Here is a 20,849-nt window from a genome sequence, read left to right on the forward strand (position 1 = left end):
TACACAAAGAACTTTTATGAAAAGAGGCATAACTGGTCTAAAATACACCAAACTTTAGCTTCTAGTTTAGTTCAGACTCAGGGAAGGCAGGTAGTCTTTTTTTTTTGGTGGCGTGGAGACATTGAGGACTCCAGATATCCACTGAATAGTCGAAATTCCATTGACCACAGCTCTGTTAGTATAGACGAGCCCCCCTACAGTGGACAGGCAGACATGATTCAGTCGGAGATCTGGCTCTTTCAAAAACATACTGGGTAATCGCAGGAGTGTGACGGGCTGTGTCCGGCCGGACAAGCGAGAAGGGGCTGCTTTAAGGACTGAGCGTCACTGGACTGACTGGTGACGTTGTCTTACTAGCCCCCCTTTTTTTATAAAGTAGTTATTAGGTGCCAAAGATTTACTACAAGCTCTGGGATACAAAGGGACAGCGGCACTTGGCAAAAGAGTAAACTTTATTTTGCAGGGAACTAACCTGAAGCACACACAAAAAAAATGTTCAACTTTGTAAGTACAAGATTTCCTCTCGTTAAAGGCACAGATTATGCTATTTCATTGCATTTTTACTTTCAAGCATATATTTATTCATATCAATATAAACGCCCGTTTAATTCAGTTTTAGCTGAAATTTAAGGGGGAAAAAGTTTGCAAGTTTTCTTTTAAAGTTTGCAGCAACAAAAATGCGAGCAATATTTTGGCGAGTGGGGTGGGTTTAGCCTTTTGTTGTGAAGATGTGCAAGAGTTGAGGAGGAGAGGGGAAAAAGCTGCGTGGGTCTGGGATAAAGGGGAACATTAAAACAAGGAGCCGTGAGCGAGTTACCTGTTCAAAATATACAAACTGTCAATTCATTGTTATAACATGTTTTAACGAATGGGGGAAATAAAATATATTTAATTGCCTGCTTTAAAAAAAACCCTAAAAGCCAGGCAGAAAAATTAAGGGTATCTTTTTGTTTAATAAAATTCATAAATCGAGTCCTGGTTAATTGGGGAGGAACAAAAAATTGCTATTTTAATAACTTTTCTGATAACCAAACGGATAGAGGACAATGTGGAAACAGCACATTGTTTGGCAACATTTCAATCAGATTGATTTTAATTTTTCGAGATTTCTGTCTATATTTAGTTCAAAAAGTTAAGTTACTGGGATAACTTATTATGAACTAAAAGTTGCAATGTAGATTAAAACACAAAGGCGACGGATGAAGGGAGAATGCCCATGTTGATGGTTAGTTTGCGGTGCGGTTAAGAGGTTTGTGCGGAAGGTGAAGTTCTGAAGTTTTTCAAACTCGGAAAAGTTCCGAAACTTTTGGCGAAGTTTTGAATGAAGGAAACCACTGTCTGCTGCGCCCTCTGCTGACAGTGCCACCGCCCTGCAGCTGGGAGGACAGCAGGCACCTCAGAAACAACAAAGCTGAACTAGTGGGCATCTAGCAAGGGGGCTATTCAAGAAATAAAACCTCATAAGACACATCGAATTAGTAGTTCGATCAAAAAATAAAACACCTTCCAGATGCACTCAGCTATATGTTATATTTAATGGATTTTTTTGGGGAGGGCATGTGTTATTTTAGCTGGTTTTAATGTTGCTGATTTTTGATGCTGATTTTGGCTATTTATTGCGATATTTCTGTTTGGTTCCGGAGCTTTCTGTCAAATAAAGTTAAGAATCACAGAAAATATTTTCACTGTAGTACAGAATCTGCCGTTGACATGCAAACTGACAGCAGTAATGATCCAATTGAAGGAATTCTCTCAACTTTGGAGCGAGGTTAGAAACTATAAATAATAATGAATGCTGAAAAAACAGCCAAATTATTGTGAAATAATCTAATTTATAACATAAACTATTATGGAAAAACAATTTTAATGTCTAGTGTAAATAAACACCAACTTTAAAATGATTTAGCCATGGGGTTATTGCTTTGATCTGAAAGGTTTAATCCAGTCTATTTAGCATTGAGTATGGTTCTGTGGGCTCAATATGTTTTAAGCACAGAGTTGCCTGTGAGACCCCTCTCTGGGCTTCACAATCGAATGATGGCTTCAGGATTGCCCAAGCACATAATCCAGACTAATGTTCCTGTTAAATACTGCGGGACTGCTGCGCTGTCAGAGGTGATGAGATATTAAACTGTCTGCACCGCTTGGGTTGGGGGAGTGGGCTGTCATGTTAAAGATGCTGTGATGCTTTGTGGAGAGGAGCAGAGAGTTCTCCTGGCAGCCTGGCCAACATTCCTCCCTCAACCAACACTACCAAAAAACAGAGTATCCGGCCATTCAAATACTGATTGCGGGATCTTGCTCTGCACGAATGGTGTGCTGTGTTCCCCTACATAACCACAGTACCCCGCCCCCCTTCAAAAGTAATTCATTAGCCATGAAATGCTTTGGGATGTCCCAGGGACATACTAATGTGCTATATTTTATATTTGTACGTGCTAAAATAAGGGGGAAGCCACTTGGGGCAGACGTGAGGAGAAATTTCTTTACTCAGAGGGTTGTGGATCTTTGGAATTCTCTACCCCAGAGGGCTGTGGAAGCTCAGTCATTGAGTATGTTTAAAGCAGAGATTGACAGATTTCTGAATACAAATGACATAAAGAGATATGGGGGTAGTGTGGGAAGAAGGCATTGAAGTGGATAATCAGCCATGATCGTATTGAATGGTGGGGTAGGCTTAATGGGCTGAATGGCCTACTCCTGTTCCTATAATGTGCAAAATACTCCAATTTTGTTGATTTATGCTCCTGTGAAGTACCTTGGGCTGTTTTACTATGTTGAAGGTGCTATATAAGTGCAAGTTGTTACATAAATGCGAGTTCATTCTTCCTTTCCTCTCTCCTTGGTCTTTGGATCGAGGTTATTTATTGGTTGTTGGGAGGGTGTTGATGGGCTGTCATCAAGATGAGGCTCTGCCCAGTACCATTGGACAAGTTATAAGGTGCTTTCATTTTTGTGCCTGAGGTTATAGTGTCTCTGCTCCCAGGATCCATGTGTTAATTTGGCCACAAATGGGCTCAATTTAGCTCCTTATGCAAAGTGTATGAAGGGCTTGAGTGGAATAAAATATAGCAGCATTCATACCCCGTCAGTGTCACGTCACATGTTATGTGCAGTCGGGACAGATTGGCTTGGCCTGTCATTAACGTGAACCCCCACCTTTCTCACAGGACTCGCGCTGGTGTCTGATCTGGAAATCCAAATTCGTTTTCTCGGGTAACAAGAATCTAATATCCGTAACCCAGATTTCAGCTCCTGACCCTTCGAGTGAAATTTCTGCTATTCATTTAACTCAGTTGTCAGTTATTTCTGTGATACCTGTGTCAGAATGGGGGAGGGGGAAATGGTCCATTCACCTGACTCAAGAATTCAGGTGATGTCCCCACAAGGTGGAGCCCACCTGTCATGCAGCTGTGAAGACGAGAAGCTTTCAAAGTACACAACAGTGCCAGGGAGCCTATCGCCAAGGCTGCTGACTTGCAGTGATCAGGAGTAAATGGATGGAATCTTGAAATATAATCCGAGAAACAACAGTCAGTATCTAAACAGTCCATGCAATAAGAATGGAATTTGATTTATTTAGTCACCGTGAACCATGAGCCCTGAGCATCACCTTTGCCACCAGAATACGCAATGCAAGGATCTACTGAGTAAGACTCAAAGTAAGCCAGCAGGAGGGAGCTATTTGTACGTGGGAGTCATTCCTAAAACTCAAGTAATGGGCATTCGGGTGAGAGTTCAAAATAACGCGCCCTCGTCCCTAAGGTTGTGCTGTAAATGATCTTCCTACTTCTTCAAGAAATGACAGCTTCTGCGATTGATAATGTCTCATGGAACTCACTGCTTATGAAGATGGTGCAAGCAGACATGAAGAATGATTTCAAAAGAAAATTGGATAAGCCCTTGAGGGAAATAAACTTGCCGGGCTACCGGGATAGAGCTGGGGAATGGAACTGACTAGACTGCTGTACAGAGAGCTGACATGGAGTCGATGGGACAAATGGCCTCCTTCTGTGCTGTTTGGACTATGAGTCAATGTGAGAGCGTCAATTGGCTAACAACACCTCAATGTAGGAGTGCACTAAATGATGCACCAGTCCGCCACTGTGAATTGAAAAAGTGGCAAAGCCTCATTGCTCAGTTGATAAGGTAGCAGTTGATGTAGTGCCATATGCACAAGGTGTCAGAGTAGGCTCAGTGGTAGCATTCCTGCATCTCGGTCAGAAGGCCCTGCTCCAGAAACCTAAGTACAAAATTGGGGCTGACTCTTCAGTGAAGTACTGGGGGAGTGTTGCACTGGTGGAGGTGCCATCTTTCAGATGAGACATTAAACCAAGATATACCCACTTGTCCCTCTCCTATTGCAGATCGGCTCCAGTTTGAGTTTTCTATGCTGGTCTCTGCTGCCATCTGCTGTTAGAATTTAAACTGGCAGCACAAAACTTTTGTGTGGAATTATTTTTAGTTCAGGAGATTAAGACTGGAGATTGTCAATTTAAAATATAAAATATTAACTTCTCATTGAACTATTTTAGGCCATAAGTTCTTATCCTTATGTTGCACTTGCTGCCACGTGAACCAGGACACTCTACCCCATCCTGGTGATTCACACTTGCAGAGTTTACACTCCCCTCTGACAGTCTGACCCTTTACAATATTTAAAAGCTGAAATGGACAAGAGAGTCTCATTTTTAACAATACTAGTATTCAGTTTGAGCATTATTAATGTGAGGGGTGTTAGAGCTGGGTGTCGGTGATATAACAATCACCAGTGGCCTTTCTTTCTATAAGGACACAGGTTGAAGGTTCTGGGCAAGAGATGCAGGGGGAAGATGAGGAAGCACTCTTTTACACCACGGGTGGTAAGGACCTGCAACTCGCTGCCCACAAGGGTGGTGGAAGCGGAGACAATCAATGACTTCAAGAGGAAATAAACTTGCGGGGCTGGGGAGTGGGACTGACTGGATAGCTCCGTGGAGAGCTGGCATGGACTCGATGGGCCGAATGGCTTCCTTCTGTGCTGTAAATGACTTGATGAGCTTCAAAAGAGACAAATATCCCAAGGCACTTCACAGAACCACAAAGAAACAAAAATGAACGTTGAACCAAAGGAAGAACTATTTAGCTTGGCTAAAGGTTTTAAAGAGGATTTAAAGGAGAATATTTCTTTATCTGACTCCTGGGGCTGGAGTTTTAGCCCCCTGCCAGAGCTGGAAGCACAGGGCAGGTGGGTACTAAAAATAGCCCCGCCTGTGGGCATGCTGGTTCCCTGGCCCCATCTTGTCTCCAGACCACTTTCGGTGAGGTGGCAAGGGCTACCCACCCACAGCCGATCAAGCTTGTTAAGGGCCACTTAAGGCCAATTAAAGGAGGCCGACTGGGATTTTCTAGTTGGCCTCCAGGTTCCCACAGGTGGCAGGGTGCCAATTTGGCTGCCTCCTGGCAGCAGACCAGGGGGACCAGAGGCCCTGCCTGCCTGGGTGCAGCAGTAGCTGCATGACACCCTGCAGAGGGGTTTCACTGCCCCCCCTCCCTGTTGTGGTGGCTCAGATGCAAAAGCCAGTTTTTAATGTAAAGTTTAAAAAAGTTGGAGAGAGGGCACTCTCTCCCTCACTCACCTTCCATTGCATCCTGCTGCTGCTTTGCAAGCTGTAAGACCTCTGATTGGTCCTCCAGCATTGACAGTCTGCCCCCCCTGCCCTTAATTGGACGGCGAGTCTGCCCTCTAGCCATTAATTGGCTGCTCTGGAAAACAACACATTGAGTGACTGTTTCCCACACAAGCACTGGGCGGCACAGTGGTGCAGTGGTTAGCACCGCAGCCTCACAGCTCCAGGGACCCGGGTTCGATTCCGGGTACTGCCTGTGTGGAGTTTGCAAGTTCTCCCTGTGTCTGCGTGGGTTTTCTCCGGGTGCTCCGGTTTCCTCCCACAAGCCAAAAGACTTGCAGGTTGATAGGTAAATTGGCCATTATAAATTGTCACTAGTATAGGTAGGTGGTAGGGAAATATAGGGACAGGTGGGGATGTTTGGTAGGAATATGGGATTAGTGTAGAATTAGTATAAATGGGTGGTTGATGTTCGGCACAGACTCGGTGGGCCGAAGGGCCTGTTTCAGTGCTGTATCTCTAATCTAATCACTGGTTTTCTGACCCCCACTTGAGCCCGATGGGAGGAATTAGAAGCCAGGAGGGAAAATCCAAAATGCCCTAGTATCAGCATTATCACCCCACAAATGGCTCAGTGGATAATTGCAGAGTACAGACCCTGGCAGAACAGAAAGTCCAAGGTTCAGTGTTGGGTTTGGCTCAGCCATGATGCCTTCCACAGTCCAATAACCTGTTCATCCTCATATATCATCAATAAGTAGATGGGTTTTCTGCTTTTAATACCAGTTTTAAGGATCTTTACTAGTGTTTTGGGTTTAGAATTCTTCAGTTCAATTCTGTGAAACCTTCTCAAGTACCCTCTATGATTGTTTCTGGGACCCTGGGTCCTAAATGCTGTAATTCCGGAGCCTGGCCACTGGGTGGCACAAGTGAGGCCATTCTACTTCCGGCACACCAGCGCCACCTGGTGGCTGGAACTAGTTACTACAACTAGTCGTTCCAGCACCACCACGTGGCAACCACTGGTCAGTACAGCAATAGACCAAAAATGACTTGTATTTTTCTGGTCAAATTTCTGAGCAGACCTATCCTGGGACCATTGGATTGTTGCTGTTCCTGTTTTCAGCTTTTCAATGAAAGGTAGAAAGTTTCAATTTTCTCTCAATAGAAACTTCACTGAAAAAAATCACAGAACGGTCAGTGCAACAGCAAAGAAAAAGATGGATGTAGTGACTTCCTTTCTGATTCATTCTAACTCATTATTTACCTGAATGTGCAGGCCTCCCCCAGTCATAGCTTCCTCTTACAATCCAATCTAAATCCAATCTTTACATCACCTAGCCATGAATTTCCTACTAAATGCAGCACTGACACTAAAAACTCTTACTTTTCTTTTGTAGAACTGCAGAATCCAACAGGGATTTTCAATAATGAAGTTTGCTCTGATTGTGATGTTGCTGCAGCTGACTTGCCTGTCCCTGTGTCTAGCACACAACGGCGCATTCTACATTAATGGCAACAGTAATGGCTATGGCAACGGCAATGGAAATGGTGAGTGTAAGTAATGCCTTTAATTCCATCATATCCTTATTTCACTCCAGTGACTGTTGCTGTGTACTGTTATTGAGGCCGGTGTGATGTAGACCTCTCCAGATGTTACTCAATCTCAGGACCAGCAAGCCACCTCCTGTCGCCTTTGCTGTTTCTCCCACTCTCTACTGTGCAAGATACGTTGAATTTCTATCTTGATAAATGCAGTTTGTACACATGGCTGCTTTGAAAACCCACACCCCATAAAGAAAGACTTGCATTTATATAGCACCTTTCACGACCTCAGGACACCCCAAAGTGCTTTATAGCCAATGACGTACCTTTGAAGCATAGTCGCTGTTGTAATGTAGTAAACATGGCAGCTAATTTGTGAATAGCAATGTGATAATGACCAGATAATCTGTTTTAGTGATGTTGATTAAGGGATAAAACACTTTCAGGGACTAACCTTGCTGTTTGAGCAAGCCAGCAGTAAGCACATGAGAAAGTATGGTCTGAGGAAGGCCATTTGGCCCATTCAGCCCATTCCTTCCACACCCCATCAGCAACTCTATTCCACCATGTGGTACCCATCTAACTGTACATTATTCAGCTCCAGCTAATCGGGCTCTGAGATGCTTCTACAGACCTAGCAGCCTGAAAAGCCTCTCCAATTTCCTTCCCTCCTTTCCTGAAGATAGTGACTCACAGCTGGGGGTCTGATTCCACAGGCACGAGCCACTAGCCAGCAGCTTATTTAAGTGGCTCTTTTCCATGTATGGTCCCAGACATTGAGTGTTAGCAGTGTATTCACCTGTGGAAAGCAACTGAACTGAGCTTTGATACTGCCCTCATGGGGAATGCATCCAGTGAGAGTGCTCAGGAGCAGCAATCCCGACTGATTTCCCCACACGCTAGCCCAGGGTCAATATTATCACCTGCTACCTCAATTGAGATCAACCAACATCATCATGGACAGGGGATCAAACCTGGCATCTTCCAGGTTTCTGTGACTCAGTATCACATCAGGCAGGACACGACAGTTTCTTATTTTAAAATGCATTTGGGTGAATGCCAGCAATGAGTCGTTTTTGCTTTCACTATTTTTTTTTTGCAGATTACAACAGCATCAAGCTCCACATTGAAACCCAAAAGGACCGACTCTTTGCATACAGAGGGGAGAACGTGACCCTGACCTGTCACTACCATTACGAGCCAGCAGTGAATACGACTCGAAAGGTCAGGGTTAAGTGGTCCAAACTCAACATGGATTTCTCCAAAGAGAGTGACGTCATCGTGGCGATCGGGCTGCGCCATCGCAGTTTTGGAGAGTTCAAGGGGCGTGTTTACTTGCAGCAGGATGACGAGCGGGAGGTGTCGCTCGTCATCACTGATGTCAGGCTGGAGGATTATGGGAAATACAAGTGTGAAGTGATTGACGGACTGGAGGACGAAAGCAGCATAATTGAGCTGGAGTTACGAGGTAATCAGCAGACAAGACATCACACTGAGTAAACGGGCCGTTTCTGATGAACTGCACAGCCTACCAGCAGCTCAAGCTGGGAGAAGAGGGATGACCTTTAGCTCCTCTTTATGGCTGATTTCAGAGTTACATTGGCAAAGCGCCTCTTCACACAAAGGGTGGTGGAAATCTGGAACCCTCTCCCCGGAAAACAATTGAGGCTGCGGGGGAGGGGCGGGGCGGTGGGGTCAATTGAAAGTTCCAAACCCAGAATGATAGATATTTGTTAGGCGAGGGTATCGGGGCTATGGAACCAAAACGGGTAAATGGTGTTAAGATACAGATCAGCCATTATCTAACTGAAGAGTAGAACTGGCTTGAGGGGCTGAATGGCCTCCTACTGTTGCTATATTCCTAGACATCTGTTTTCTCGATGTGGGTATATCTATGGGTCATGACTAAGAAGGGATTAGGTACAGTTACAAGTGCCAGGCACTCAAATGACCATACTTCATCTATGAATCTACATTGAGTGTTGACAGTTAATTGAACATAGGGGCCTTTCACAACCAAGTGGGACCTCAGCACACCTGATGTCCACATGGATTGTTATAAGGAGTGGGAACCCTGGCTGATTTTCCAGTATCCCTCATTGCAGGAAGGAGCTGAAACCTATTGTAGCCCTAACTGATCCAAGATCAGCGAAACCAGTACAGACCAGGGATTGGCTTTCCTCATCTAGATGACCCAGATTGTATCCTGGATGGTGCAGTTACCAACTGAGCCACAAATAACTGATCAAACCAATTAACATTCCAGAGGGTTATGGTATAGAGGTTGTTGCTTTTTGGGTGCCTACTTTGCAGAGACTAATGGTTGCTCGTGCCTTGTCTTTCAGGTGTGGTCTTCCCTTACCAGCCTCATCATGGCCGGTACCAGCTGAACTTCCATGATGCCAAGCATGCCTGTGAGGAGCAGGATGCCATGATCGCGTCGTTCGAACAGCTCTTCCAGGCCTGGGAGGATGGATTAGACTGGTGCAACGCCGGCTGGCTGATGGATGGATCCGTTCAGTACCCCATCACCGTGCCGCGAGGGCCATGCGGTGGCAAGGACAGCTCGGCGGGTGTCCGAAACTATGGGCAGCGACACAAAAACCTGCACCGATACGATGTGTTTTGCTTTGCCTCAACTTTGAAAGGTACAGAGGAAAAGGGCAGCGGAGAATTCATGGCGCATCGTAAGGTGGGAGGTAACCCCAGAAATGAAAAATCGACCTTCAAGCAGTATGAGGGCACAGCAAGTGCATCACGGTGAAAGAATAAGGGACTGTGCCCATGATTCTGTACGCAGCTCTTGTGTGCTTCTTATTGCTATTGCTGTGGCCTGGGATGAGGTCTCAAGTCTGTGGTCCCTCCAGTGGCATTAATTGGGCACAGCTTTGCCATCTCACATTCAGGGTTGGGAAAGTGCAGGGCATGGGGAGAAAGAAGAAGTGGGGCAGCAAAAAGAGGACTTTCATTTATCTAGCGCTTTTCACGACCACCAGACATCTCAAAGCACTGCACAGCCAATGAACACAGCCAATCACATGTCTGTAGTTTTGGTGTTGCTATGAGATCACTAACCAGTAGAATGGGTTTTCTCAACTTACAAAAATAACTAAAGTTTACATTTTTAGAAACCTATAACAGATATTTGAAATAGAATAGAAATTTAGACAGTTTTGATTTCAATTTTTTTCTACCTGATGGCTAGAAATTGTTCATTATGTTTTATTTATCTTTTAGGAGTGTTCAGCAAAGTAATGATTTGCCTAATGACTCAACTATACCTCAGGGAGGCTCTTCTACTTAGTAACATTAGAATGTTTAACTGTGGAAAGCATCAACCCAATCGCACCTTCAACCAACGTCCGCACGCATGGGTTTTCCAGCAAGGGTCTCACGATAGCAAATGCCATAGCTGGTTTTCATTTAATTTCCCGCTCCATAGCCCATTAATGTTGAAAACAATTGTAGTGTCTCCTCAGCACAGAGCAGGACAATTTAAGACTTGCTGGTCTGAAAGCCTCAGTAAGCACTAAGCCATTAGGGAGAAACACAAGTGACACGTAGGCCGGAATTTTACGTCACCCCAGTGAGCGGGGCGGTGGCGGGGCCGGGAGGCGTAAAATGGAACGGAATGCTCCGGGAGGCTTTCCCGACCCGATCCTGCATCCTCTGCCATTTTACGTAGGGCGGCGGGGGATGAAAAACGGCCCACCCGCCCCAGGCCAATCAAGGCCCTTAAGTGGCCACTTACCAACCACTTAAGGGCCTTTGCCAGCCTCCACGCAGATTTTATGCATGGCAAGCGGGTGGCCAAGGACCCAGAGAAGCCGCCTGGAAATACCAGGCAGCTGCCAATTGTCCCGGGGGAGGGGTGCCCTGATCACCGGGCACAGGATGCCCGATGGAGGGCCGTCCCCGCCACTCCAACCACCCCCATACCCAACATGCCACCCTTCTCCCCATCCAACCACCCTTTCCTCGCCGGGGCCCAACCGATTACCCCAGGCGAGGCAACCAAAACTTACCTTTACCCCCAGATCCATGTCCTCTTCTATCTTTGGCTGGGCTGCAGTGCCAGCAGTGGCCACCGCTCCCGGTGGCGCTGCTGGGACTAAGAGCTGCCGCCTGCTGATTGGCCGGCAGCTCAATGAGGCGGGACCTCCTCCCTCAAGCGGGTATAAGTCCCGCCTCAGAACAATTGAAGCCTGGGGACCTGTAAAATACTGAACAGACCCCTAGGTGTGGCGGAAGCGGGTTGGCCATTGACTTTTCAGTCGGTGACCGGCTCCCCTCTGCCCAACGTAAAATCCCGGCCATAGTACTGGAACATATGGTTGACTAGTGGTACTGTGTAGAAGAGTGCACTATCTTAGATGTTAGTATTGGTTCATTGGGTAGCACGCTTGTCTCAAGGTTGTGGGTTCAGGTCCTGCTCCAGCAACTTGAGCCAGCTTAAGCTGACACTCCAGTGCAGTACTGACAGAGTGCGGCGCCCTCAGAGTTGCCGTCATTCGGATGTGGCGTTAAACCACCTTCACTCTCAAGTGGGCTTAAAAGTTTCTGCGGCACCATTTTACCATTTGAAGAAGAGCAGAGGGGTCCTCCCCATTGCCCTGGCCAATATTTATCCCTCAACCGACATCATTAAAAACACATGATCTGTTCATTGCCGCACTGTTGTTCGTGGGATCTTGCTGTGCACAAATTAACTATAGCGTTTCCTCCATTCCAGCACTGACCACACTTCAAAAAAGTACTTAATTGGCTGTAAAGCACTTTGGGTTGTTCTGATCCTGTGATAGGCGCTATCTAAGTGTGAGTCTTTCTTTCTTTGGCAAATTCAGCTTCTTGACATTTGAGTGATGGTGTTGAGGTTCCTGCATGAACACCAGGCAGGCTTGCACTAACTTGCTCTGTGCACTATTCTCAGGAAGGTTCTTTGGTTCCTGTACTGATTCCAATCTCTTTGCCAAACTCCTTGTGTCTTTTTCCAGGTAAATTGTACTTCTTACGCCATCCACTGAAGTTCAACTTTGATGAAGCAGTGAAAGCCTGTCGCGAGGATGGGGGCGAGATCGCCAAAGTGGGCCAGCTCTACGCTGCCTGGAAGTTTCTCAAGTTCGATCGCTGCGAAGCTGGGTGGGTTGCTGATGGTAGCATTCGCTACCCCATCGCCTTCCCACGGCCAAAGTGCGGCCCACCAGAGCCCGGCGTGCGCTCTTTCGGCTTTCCGAGGAAGGAGAATGGAAAGTTTGGGGTCTACTGCTTCAAGATGAGTTAAAAGCTATGGGGCATTGCTGTGTTGATCACAGGAGAACCTACACTTGAGTCTCCCTCATTGTTTATGGAGCCAATGCTCCTCTTTAAAAGTGAAATCAGATTATTTAAACAAAAAAGTTAAAATATAATCTTCCATGTTGCTCCCAAATCTATTTGGAAAATCCTTTCTAACTTGCATTAATTTTAAATTCCACATACACATCTATCTTTTTGATTTCCATAGTACATCTGCTTCTATCCGCTTCAGGAGCATTTTATTTCAAGAAAATGTTAAACCCAGCCTTTCAGAGTTCATTAAGGCAGCTTTGGAAAACCAAAATTTCCTATTGTACAGTGAAACTCCATATTGTCAGTTTGGCCAGTAAAGGGGTTTTGTATTCAGAATAGCTGTTCCACCCGCCCTTCTCCTGTTCCTATATACCATCATTCCTTTTAGTTTCTCTACCACTGTGTCTTCGTTTAAGAATCTAATGGTCCAAGCAGTGATCCCAGCCATAGCAACCTGGAATCTAACCAACTTGTTTGGAGGGAATGGTCCTAGGGTTGGGATATTGTGTTGCATTGTTGGGCACTGATCTGACAGACATTTGCCCATTGCAGAGCAGTAAGTTTGGAATATATCGAATGAGCCCAAGATATGACCTCTGGATTAGGATCCATTATCTTATCCATATCATGGCACCATATTGATAAACTGAACTCAGTTCAACTGTGGACACTTAACAACCAGTTTACGGAATAATCATATTCCAACATACGGTTCTGTAATATGACACTGCTCGGAGTCTTGAAAAACTGCTGTCCAATCATTGTGTGTTTAAATTAAGTCAAACACACCCAAGAAAACCATCGTAGATTTAAAGCTGTGATTTGAGGGCCAATTGAGGGTAATGTTTATTCCAAATTGGCTTTTCTTTGTACATTTTGGATTCCCGGTTGGTGAAACTCAGGGGTTTGTGATGCCAAAGTTTAAAAAGTAAATGGTAGGATGATGCATGGACTTCCTCCAACAGGAAATTCTCCTTATTGAGGGAGTTAGAGACACCGAGAATAGATCTAAATCTCTTCACCCGTAGAGATAACAAGGATCAGACCCAGATAGACCTCGTTTTCCACTAGGCCCATATCATTGCGCCCACTGGTGGAGAAAAAATATCTTCCTGTTCCAGCAGGAAACAAGGACCAATAGTCACATATGCCACGAGGAATCAGGCTACACATCTTCAATTAGATCACCAAGGATCAGCACTCCAGCACACGCATGCAGTAAAGTGACAAAGGTCAATAAGGGGTTGTCCAGAGAAGACCAGCTGACACATTAGTAGAGAGGAATATTACAAACAATTTGTGTGTGTGATGGAGGGTATTTATCCTGGGTCATATGCACACTGTCAGGTGTGTCCCATCTGGTCTATTTCTTCAGTTGGTCAGATTTAGGCCTATTGGGATCACCTTGGTTTCATTCTCGTTGGTGTTTCTAAGGCCCATAAGCTGTTCGAATAACTTTGCACTATAAGCTTGCTCAGCTTGAGTATAGATTCGAGTGGGTTCACCAGTGCGTCTCGGGTTGGAGGGTGCCCACTTGAGTTTGGGCATAACCAATTGCATGTTTTTTTCCATGTTCTTCCCTTGTCTCCTGAAGCCACTGGTTCCCTGCAGTGAGACAGTTCTAGCAGCCCTTGAGTATCTTACCCAAGTGTTAAGCTGTTCAACCATAGGAGGTAGCACAGTTGAGCCTAATCCCATCTTTATCCGATGTCCATAGCAGTCACTGGACAGAAGTGAAGAACAAGAACCCTGGTTGATTCTTTTCCTTCTTCCTAGTTCAGGGGCAACGCGGCTTATGGTAACGCCTCTGCCTCTGCCCTGCTTGAATCACAGACCAGGGATCAAACCTGGGACCTTCAACTCTGTGTGGTGCACCCTGTGTGGGGCATTTACCAACTGAGCCATCAGAGGATCTAAAGTCAGCTTGCTGCTCCAGCTGAAAAACAACCTGAAGAGACAAGGAACTCTTTAGATTCAATTATTCTCCAACGCAATTCATTTAATGCGTATAGTTAAAAGAAAACCTGTGATTTCACCTTTAAAGTGTGAATACTTTGACCAGCCGAGAAACCACATGGTATGTTAGCTTGTTACCCAGGAAGTAAAGGAAACCTTCTTTAATGGTCAGAGTTGATGTTCCCAGTGACTGCAGATGTCTGCATCAACCTGTCATATTGGGGGAAGGGAGGGGAATTCTGAAGTTTTGCATTTTTTAAAGTTTTATAGATATAGCATTTTATTGGTTTGTACCAGACATCATTATCACTCCAATATCTGTTTAGATACTTAAGCCAAATATGAATCTGTAGTGCAGTAAGATCAATACGCAGTTTAACATTGTTGTTCAGTTTCACCAGATGCTTACACTTGCACGCTTTCCAGCAGAATCACTGGATAGTGATTGAGAGACGAACCCTAGTTGACATTTCACCCTTTTCTCGTTCCTAGCCTAAAGATGATGAGACCAATTATATTGCAGCTATCCCAGCACAGAGTGGGGAGCAGAGACGAGCTATCCCAGCACAGAGTGGGCAGCAGAGACGAGCTATCCCAGCACAGAGTGGGCAGCAGAGACGAGCTATCCCAGCACAGAGTGGGGAGCAGAGGAGAGCTATCCCAGCACAGAGTGGGGAGCAGAGACGAGCTATCCCAGCACAGAGTGGGGAGCAGAGACGAGCTATCCCAGCACAGAGTGGGGAACAGAGACAAGCTATCCCAGTGCAGAGTGGGGAACAGAGAAGAGCTATTCCAGGACAGAGTGGGGGGGGGGAGCGGGGGTGGGGAGGACAGACACTTTATGGAAACATATTTTTCTGTACCTATAATTTGCTGAATAAAGTCATGTGCAGAATAGATTATGTACATTTGTATAAAAATGGTTTGAAAATGCTTTCAAACTAAAAATATAGACCCTTCTTCTGGTATTTATTCAATTCAGAATGTTTATTCCAAAGCAAATATTCATTTAAAGATAAATAGGTGTAATAATGGGCAGTAAAGGATTTGTGTTTGATGATGGGCTTTGGGGTACCAGAGTATTGCTCTGTTTAAATATGTTATTCTTATGACATTTAGCTAAACTATTCTGCTGATTTGGGGGGGGGGCGGTGGGGGGGTGTGTGGTGGGGTGAAGAAGTGAGCAGCAGGGCATGCTTAATCAACTAGGGTTGGTTCACTGAGTTGGATTTAATTAACCCTTTCTATGCCACAACATTCCACACATAATCAGAGACTGGTTGATACCTAAAATTCTAACATTCTGAAAACCGAGGGGTGCAATGAGTTTGTATTTTGTCCTTTAGCCTCTGGAAAGAAAGTCTCTACTCTTTGCTGGTGATGGGTTATATGAAATCAACTTGGGCAGTCTCAACCCAGTTCCCTATGGCCAGGGGCATAAAACTATGAACTGCCAGTCATTGAATGCAAATTGTCTCTAAATTGAGTAATCTTGCTCAGGGAAGTTACAAAAATAACTAATAAGGGAAACGGACTTCTCACAGTCGCATGCCTGAAACTGTCCCCCCAGGAAGGATTCACTTATATCCCACCATTGCTGTGACACAGAGTTCTAGTGCTTAAACACTGCATCTCTGCACAATCAAAGAACTGTAATTGTTAAAAAATATTTTATAATGAGAAAGGTTTTTGCTCCACTTCTGTTGGCTTTATCCCCAATTTGTTTTCTCTCATCAGATGTAGAGCTAGTGGGCAGAACAATGAGGTCCTCTGCAACTTTAACGCCAGGATGTGCATGAGGTTCATTTGTACTTCGAGGTGACCTGACATCCTGCGGTTTTCTTGGCAGAGATGTAATACTGGCGTGTTGCAGTGAGTTGAGAACCAGCCACTTCTATTGGGGTTCTGCCTGGTAGGAAGTAGGTTGCACACTTCCACAAGACACCTAAGCTGTGGCTTTTAGGCGGTCTGAGGCTCTTTTGGTATTTTGACATGTTTAACAAATCCTTTGCTCCAAAATGAGATATTGGGGTGGTCAATGGCTTTTGCATACTTAACTACAGATGTCCCATCTCTACTCTTTTATGTATTTGAATATACAGATCATTGGGGCAGGCACATATAAATGCATCAAATTTCTGTAAAGAGCGAGACTCCCAAGGCAGTGGCTTCTCCAGGGACACTCTAAGGAACGCAACACCTTTGAGTGGTGGGACATGGCCTGTGCCCATTAATCCTCACACTCTTGCGCTCTTGATTTCAATAATAGAGAATGGTTGAGTGGCTTTTTCACTTGTGCTATGATTCCTAGATAGCTTGAATCAAATGGCAGCTCTTGCTTTTTCCATTTGAAGAGCAAGAGGAGAATAGAACAGCACTGATGCCCACTCTGGTGGCTTCTCCAATCAGACCAACTGTGACTAGAAGTCCAAGGCACGTGAAGCAGTAACTCCACGGAGGTTCAGATGAGATGAAGTCCCCGCAAAATGGCCAGCAAATGTATTATGAGTGCCCCTGGTGTTGATTTGTGACTACGTTGCTTCTCTTGAATGCAAGTAACTATCTATAAGACAAATCACCCTCAGACATAACTAAAGCACAGATGGAGCCAAAGCCATTAGGTTTCCGAGCACTAGCTGGTCTCGGAAGAAAGCCATATTCTAGGTTTAAGTTGTAACTTGGAGTCAGGTAGAGTAAGAGAGACCCCTAGTGAAAAGACACAAATTGTAGTCTCAGTTTTCAATTCAGTAACTAACAGAGATCTTTCCTATCCAATATTCTTTGCCTTAATGCAAAAAAGATGCAGTATACTATTCAATCAAAGACTTCAAAATAAATGATCAATGAGAGAAGGCTTTCCACATGCTAATGTTGCTTATTATTTAGATTCTTAGCTATTCACTAGTCCTGGCTCTTCTGTTACCTCACAGTTACTACTTACTGTTGTCCTAAGATGTTGCTTTTATATTGTATTATAAGATGTTTTTACTGTTAAGACTGTGGATGCATATTATTGACTTGTTCATTATCGACATTCATTGCTCCTCTCAGATGAGATTTGTTTTCATTACGTAAACAAAAGACTCTTGGCAAATCAACTTTGAGAGGGGAAAAGCTTTGATATTGGGAAAGTGTGCTTTTGGTGTCTACTTTATGCTATATTTACAATAAAATATTTCTAGACTGTATATATTTTCTAAAAATGCAGGCAAAGTCAAGTCATAACTGAGTCAACACACATATGTTCTGTTTAATTGCTCCAGAATGCATGCCTTAATGGCCTCAACTTTAGACAAACTTGAACTTATTTTAAGGTAACAGATTTTTTTCTCTCTCTTGGCGCAGAGATTAGTTTCTGCTTTGACATTGATGTCTGATAGTCTGTGGCTAATTATCTTTCAAATAAGCACAAAGCTGTTATCAGTTGATATTATGTTGGCTATATACTCCATGCTTTTACACATTGCTGACAAATTTCCTTTGTGAAAATAAGTCCTTGTGGATGATGAAACATTTACATCAAAAAATGTTTCAAATAAATAAGTTGTAATGGTTCAAACCTGGCCTGGGCCTATTTATACCAAAGAGATCAGTTCGGTTAAAGACCGAGACCAGTTTACATGGAGTCTGATATGGAAATTATTATTTAGAAATGAGTGCTATGAACAGGTGGAAGAGAATGGAATTAAAATGAAACACTGGGTAGAATAATTTTTTTTTTCTAACAGTGATTCCCAAATAGCCTAGGACATACAGGAATGGACCAAACATCACTACGTTTATTATTGAAGCATAACAGTGATTAAAGAGTTAGTACTTCAGAGTGATAAATTCTCTTAATAAAGCTTCTATAAACTAATGGATACAAAGAGTGTTAGAAGCATCTATCACCAATAAACATGGATTTTTCTGTACAAGTGACTGAGGTTTTATAACTTTTCATCTTCAAACATTTATTTCACCAGCACTGCCTTTCTCCAATTGCAATTCTCAGTCTGTTTAAAATCCTTGACATGTAATCTCTGCATAACCTAAATTATTCAGGTCATAACATTAAAAATGTAACCATCCTCTAAAGTGCTGAGGAGGTGCAATACGTAGGTGTATATTAACACAAAGAGAAATTGGTCAATCGCGGGTAGGTCTCTGCTGGCTCTAGGTGCTGTAAGTGAATAAGTTTGGTTCCTAGTGAATGCAGCCAATTTAGTTCAGTGGAGAGCTGCCTCCCACACTAACTGTGTTTAACACATTAAAATGTGTGCCTGATTTATGCCCGTTGGCGTCTCCAATATATCAGAACAGTTTTACATTTTATACTCAAAGTATAAGAACATTTACAAGCTTGTTGCATTGTATCAAGGGATTATGACACATGCAAGTTAGGGAATGTGAGGAGGAGTATCTTAAATGATAATTATAATTGTGTCTTTGAGATCTGTGCTTTCTCTACAAACTGAGTACTCTGTTTAAAACATCATCTTTTCTACGTAGGCTCAATTTGATAGCTAAAGTGAAAGAACAACATCTAATTTATTGCCCCATCTTATTTCTATTTGTTTGGAAATTCTCAGTCTACAGCTGAAATCTAACACAACAACTGTTGCCAAAATATTTTAATATTGCTCATACCAACCCCTTTGCCTGGGACCACAGATTTTGGTAAAATAGTGTTTGCTATAAGGTTACATATTGAGGTGTTGACAGATTTATTAAATGCTCATATTTCATTTCTGTATTGTTACAGAGAAGGATTACGGACTTTGTGTTAGGTCATGTCTTCCTTTTATTTACCTATCTTTTATTTGAAAATCAGTCATTCAGACAAAAAGAAAGACCAATTTATGACTGGAATACCTAATGCAATCTGATTTGTAAGCAGACTAGAGTAATTGATTATGCATTTAGGACATGTATTCCTGATATAATCAATATCAAGAGACACTATCCCTTTCACTTTCCTTAGTAAGGATGTAGCACCAAACTCTGTTAAAAGTAGAGGATGAACACCTGATTGTTGGTCAAAATGTCGCAGGTTTGGAGTCTATTGGCTGCCTGACTTTTGAGCTCTATATAAATAGTTTGATTCACTAGACTTTGAGGCCCTGCTGTGTTGAGATGTTCCATTTTATTGGAAAGGTAAAACAATGGCCTTTCCTCACAGACTATGGCTTCCAGTGTACACAAATAAAAGAACCATGAAGTGAGAAGAGGCCATTTTGCCCATCTCTCAAGCACTGCTGCTTCAATCTATGTGGGGGATTGATGGTATTAGTGGGGAGCTGCGCTTCTCATGTGCTGCTCTGCTGACTGAGGAAATGTTAAAACTTAACAGAAAACTCTGGTATAAACAAAAGGCAGCAAAATATCTCTGTTCAACATTTCATTTGATTCATCAATGAAGACCTCAGTTTACTCATAAAACACTTCTGTGTTGCACAGTTTCTCGACCTTTATTTTTCTGATTTTTTTGAATGTTGATCAAGTTGGCAGTGTAAGGAAATGGAACACTTTTATGTTGTATGACAGGCACAGTGAGGCCACCCACATCAATAATGTACTGTGGCTCCTATCCTCGGAAAGGCACTTCCGAATGGATTTAGTTTGATCTCCTATGTTTTTGGTCCATCCAAGTAAGATTATCAGTTAGGAGCAGTATTATGCTAATGGGTCTGTGCTCACTAAAAACTAGATATACGTTACCTCACATTTATTTCATGTAGGAACTTGGAACCTTATAGTCAACAGAGAGAGAGAGAGAGAGAACTTTCATCCCATTGGTCTTGACTGCACTAAAACCCAGGTCCCAGAGAGCAACCAACTGTGTGTTAACTCCAAATGAACCAATCCCTCTTATTGCACATTATAATTTAGAAAATGTTGCATCGTGCTCAAAAAGTATTGCAGGGTTCCACTTTAGCTGTGATTCTGTCAACAATAGAAGCCATGCAATGTGTGTAAAAAGCAATAATTGAATTTGGATTGTTAATATGTTTTAAACAATTTTACTAACCAGGAACTGATGTCTAGAGTGATTTATTTAACAGGAGTGAATACAATGGAAAATGGTTTTCACAAAACACAAGTATTCACTTGTCAGTATTAACTTGATTGGAGCTGAGTATCTGTTGGACATGAGAAGTACAATGACTGATTCTCTGGGGAGCCCTTTTTCCATTCACCATATTGAACTAATTTTTTTGATTAGTGAAATGGGAACTGGCAGCTGAATTTGGATTACTCTTTGCTATTTCAAGAGATAAACAAATGACTACTCCAGTTGTTCAGCTTTGGTTAATTTTGGGCAGCAGGTGGCTTTACTCATTCCTGGAGAAAAGTTCTACCATAAATGAAATTTCTACCTATTTTGCCTTCCTGCAGGAGCCACTCATCTCTTCACGGTGTAAATGTGGA

General features: G+C 43.5%; 1 protein-coding gene across 2 annotated transcripts; it reads left to right on the forward strand.

Moving 5' to 3' along the window:
• The first annotated feature begins 211 nt into the window (after window positions 1-211).
• On the forward strand, window positions 212-15,578 carry LOC137352527 (hyaluronan and proteoglycan link protein 3-like). Of its 2 annotated transcripts, none has more exons than XM_068018078.1 (5): window positions 212-504; window positions 7,010-7,166; window positions 8,257-8,622; window positions 9,500-9,802; window positions 12,149-15,578. In XM_068018078.1, exons 1-5 carry the CDS (start codon window positions 493-495, stop codon window positions 12,433-12,435), a joined length of 1,125 nt encoding a protein of 374 aa, XP_067874179.1. In that variant the 5' UTR covers window positions 212-492; the 3' UTR covers window positions 12,436-15,578. The 2 variants fall into 2 exon arrangements, with proteins under 2 accessions (XP_067874179.1, XP_067874180.1); XM_068018079.1 differs by having other exon boundaries at window positions 213-504; window positions 7,010-7,160.
• Window positions 15,579-20,849: the final 5,271 nt, after the last annotated feature.

Source organism: Heterodontus francisci, chromosome 38 (assembly GCF_036365525.1).
Source record: "Heterodontus francisci isolate sHetFra1 chromosome 38, sHetFra1.hap1, whole genome shotgun sequence".
Classification (NCBI taxonomy): Eukaryota; Metazoa; Chordata; class Chondrichthyes; order Heterodontiformes; family Heterodontidae; genus Heterodontus; species Heterodontus francisci.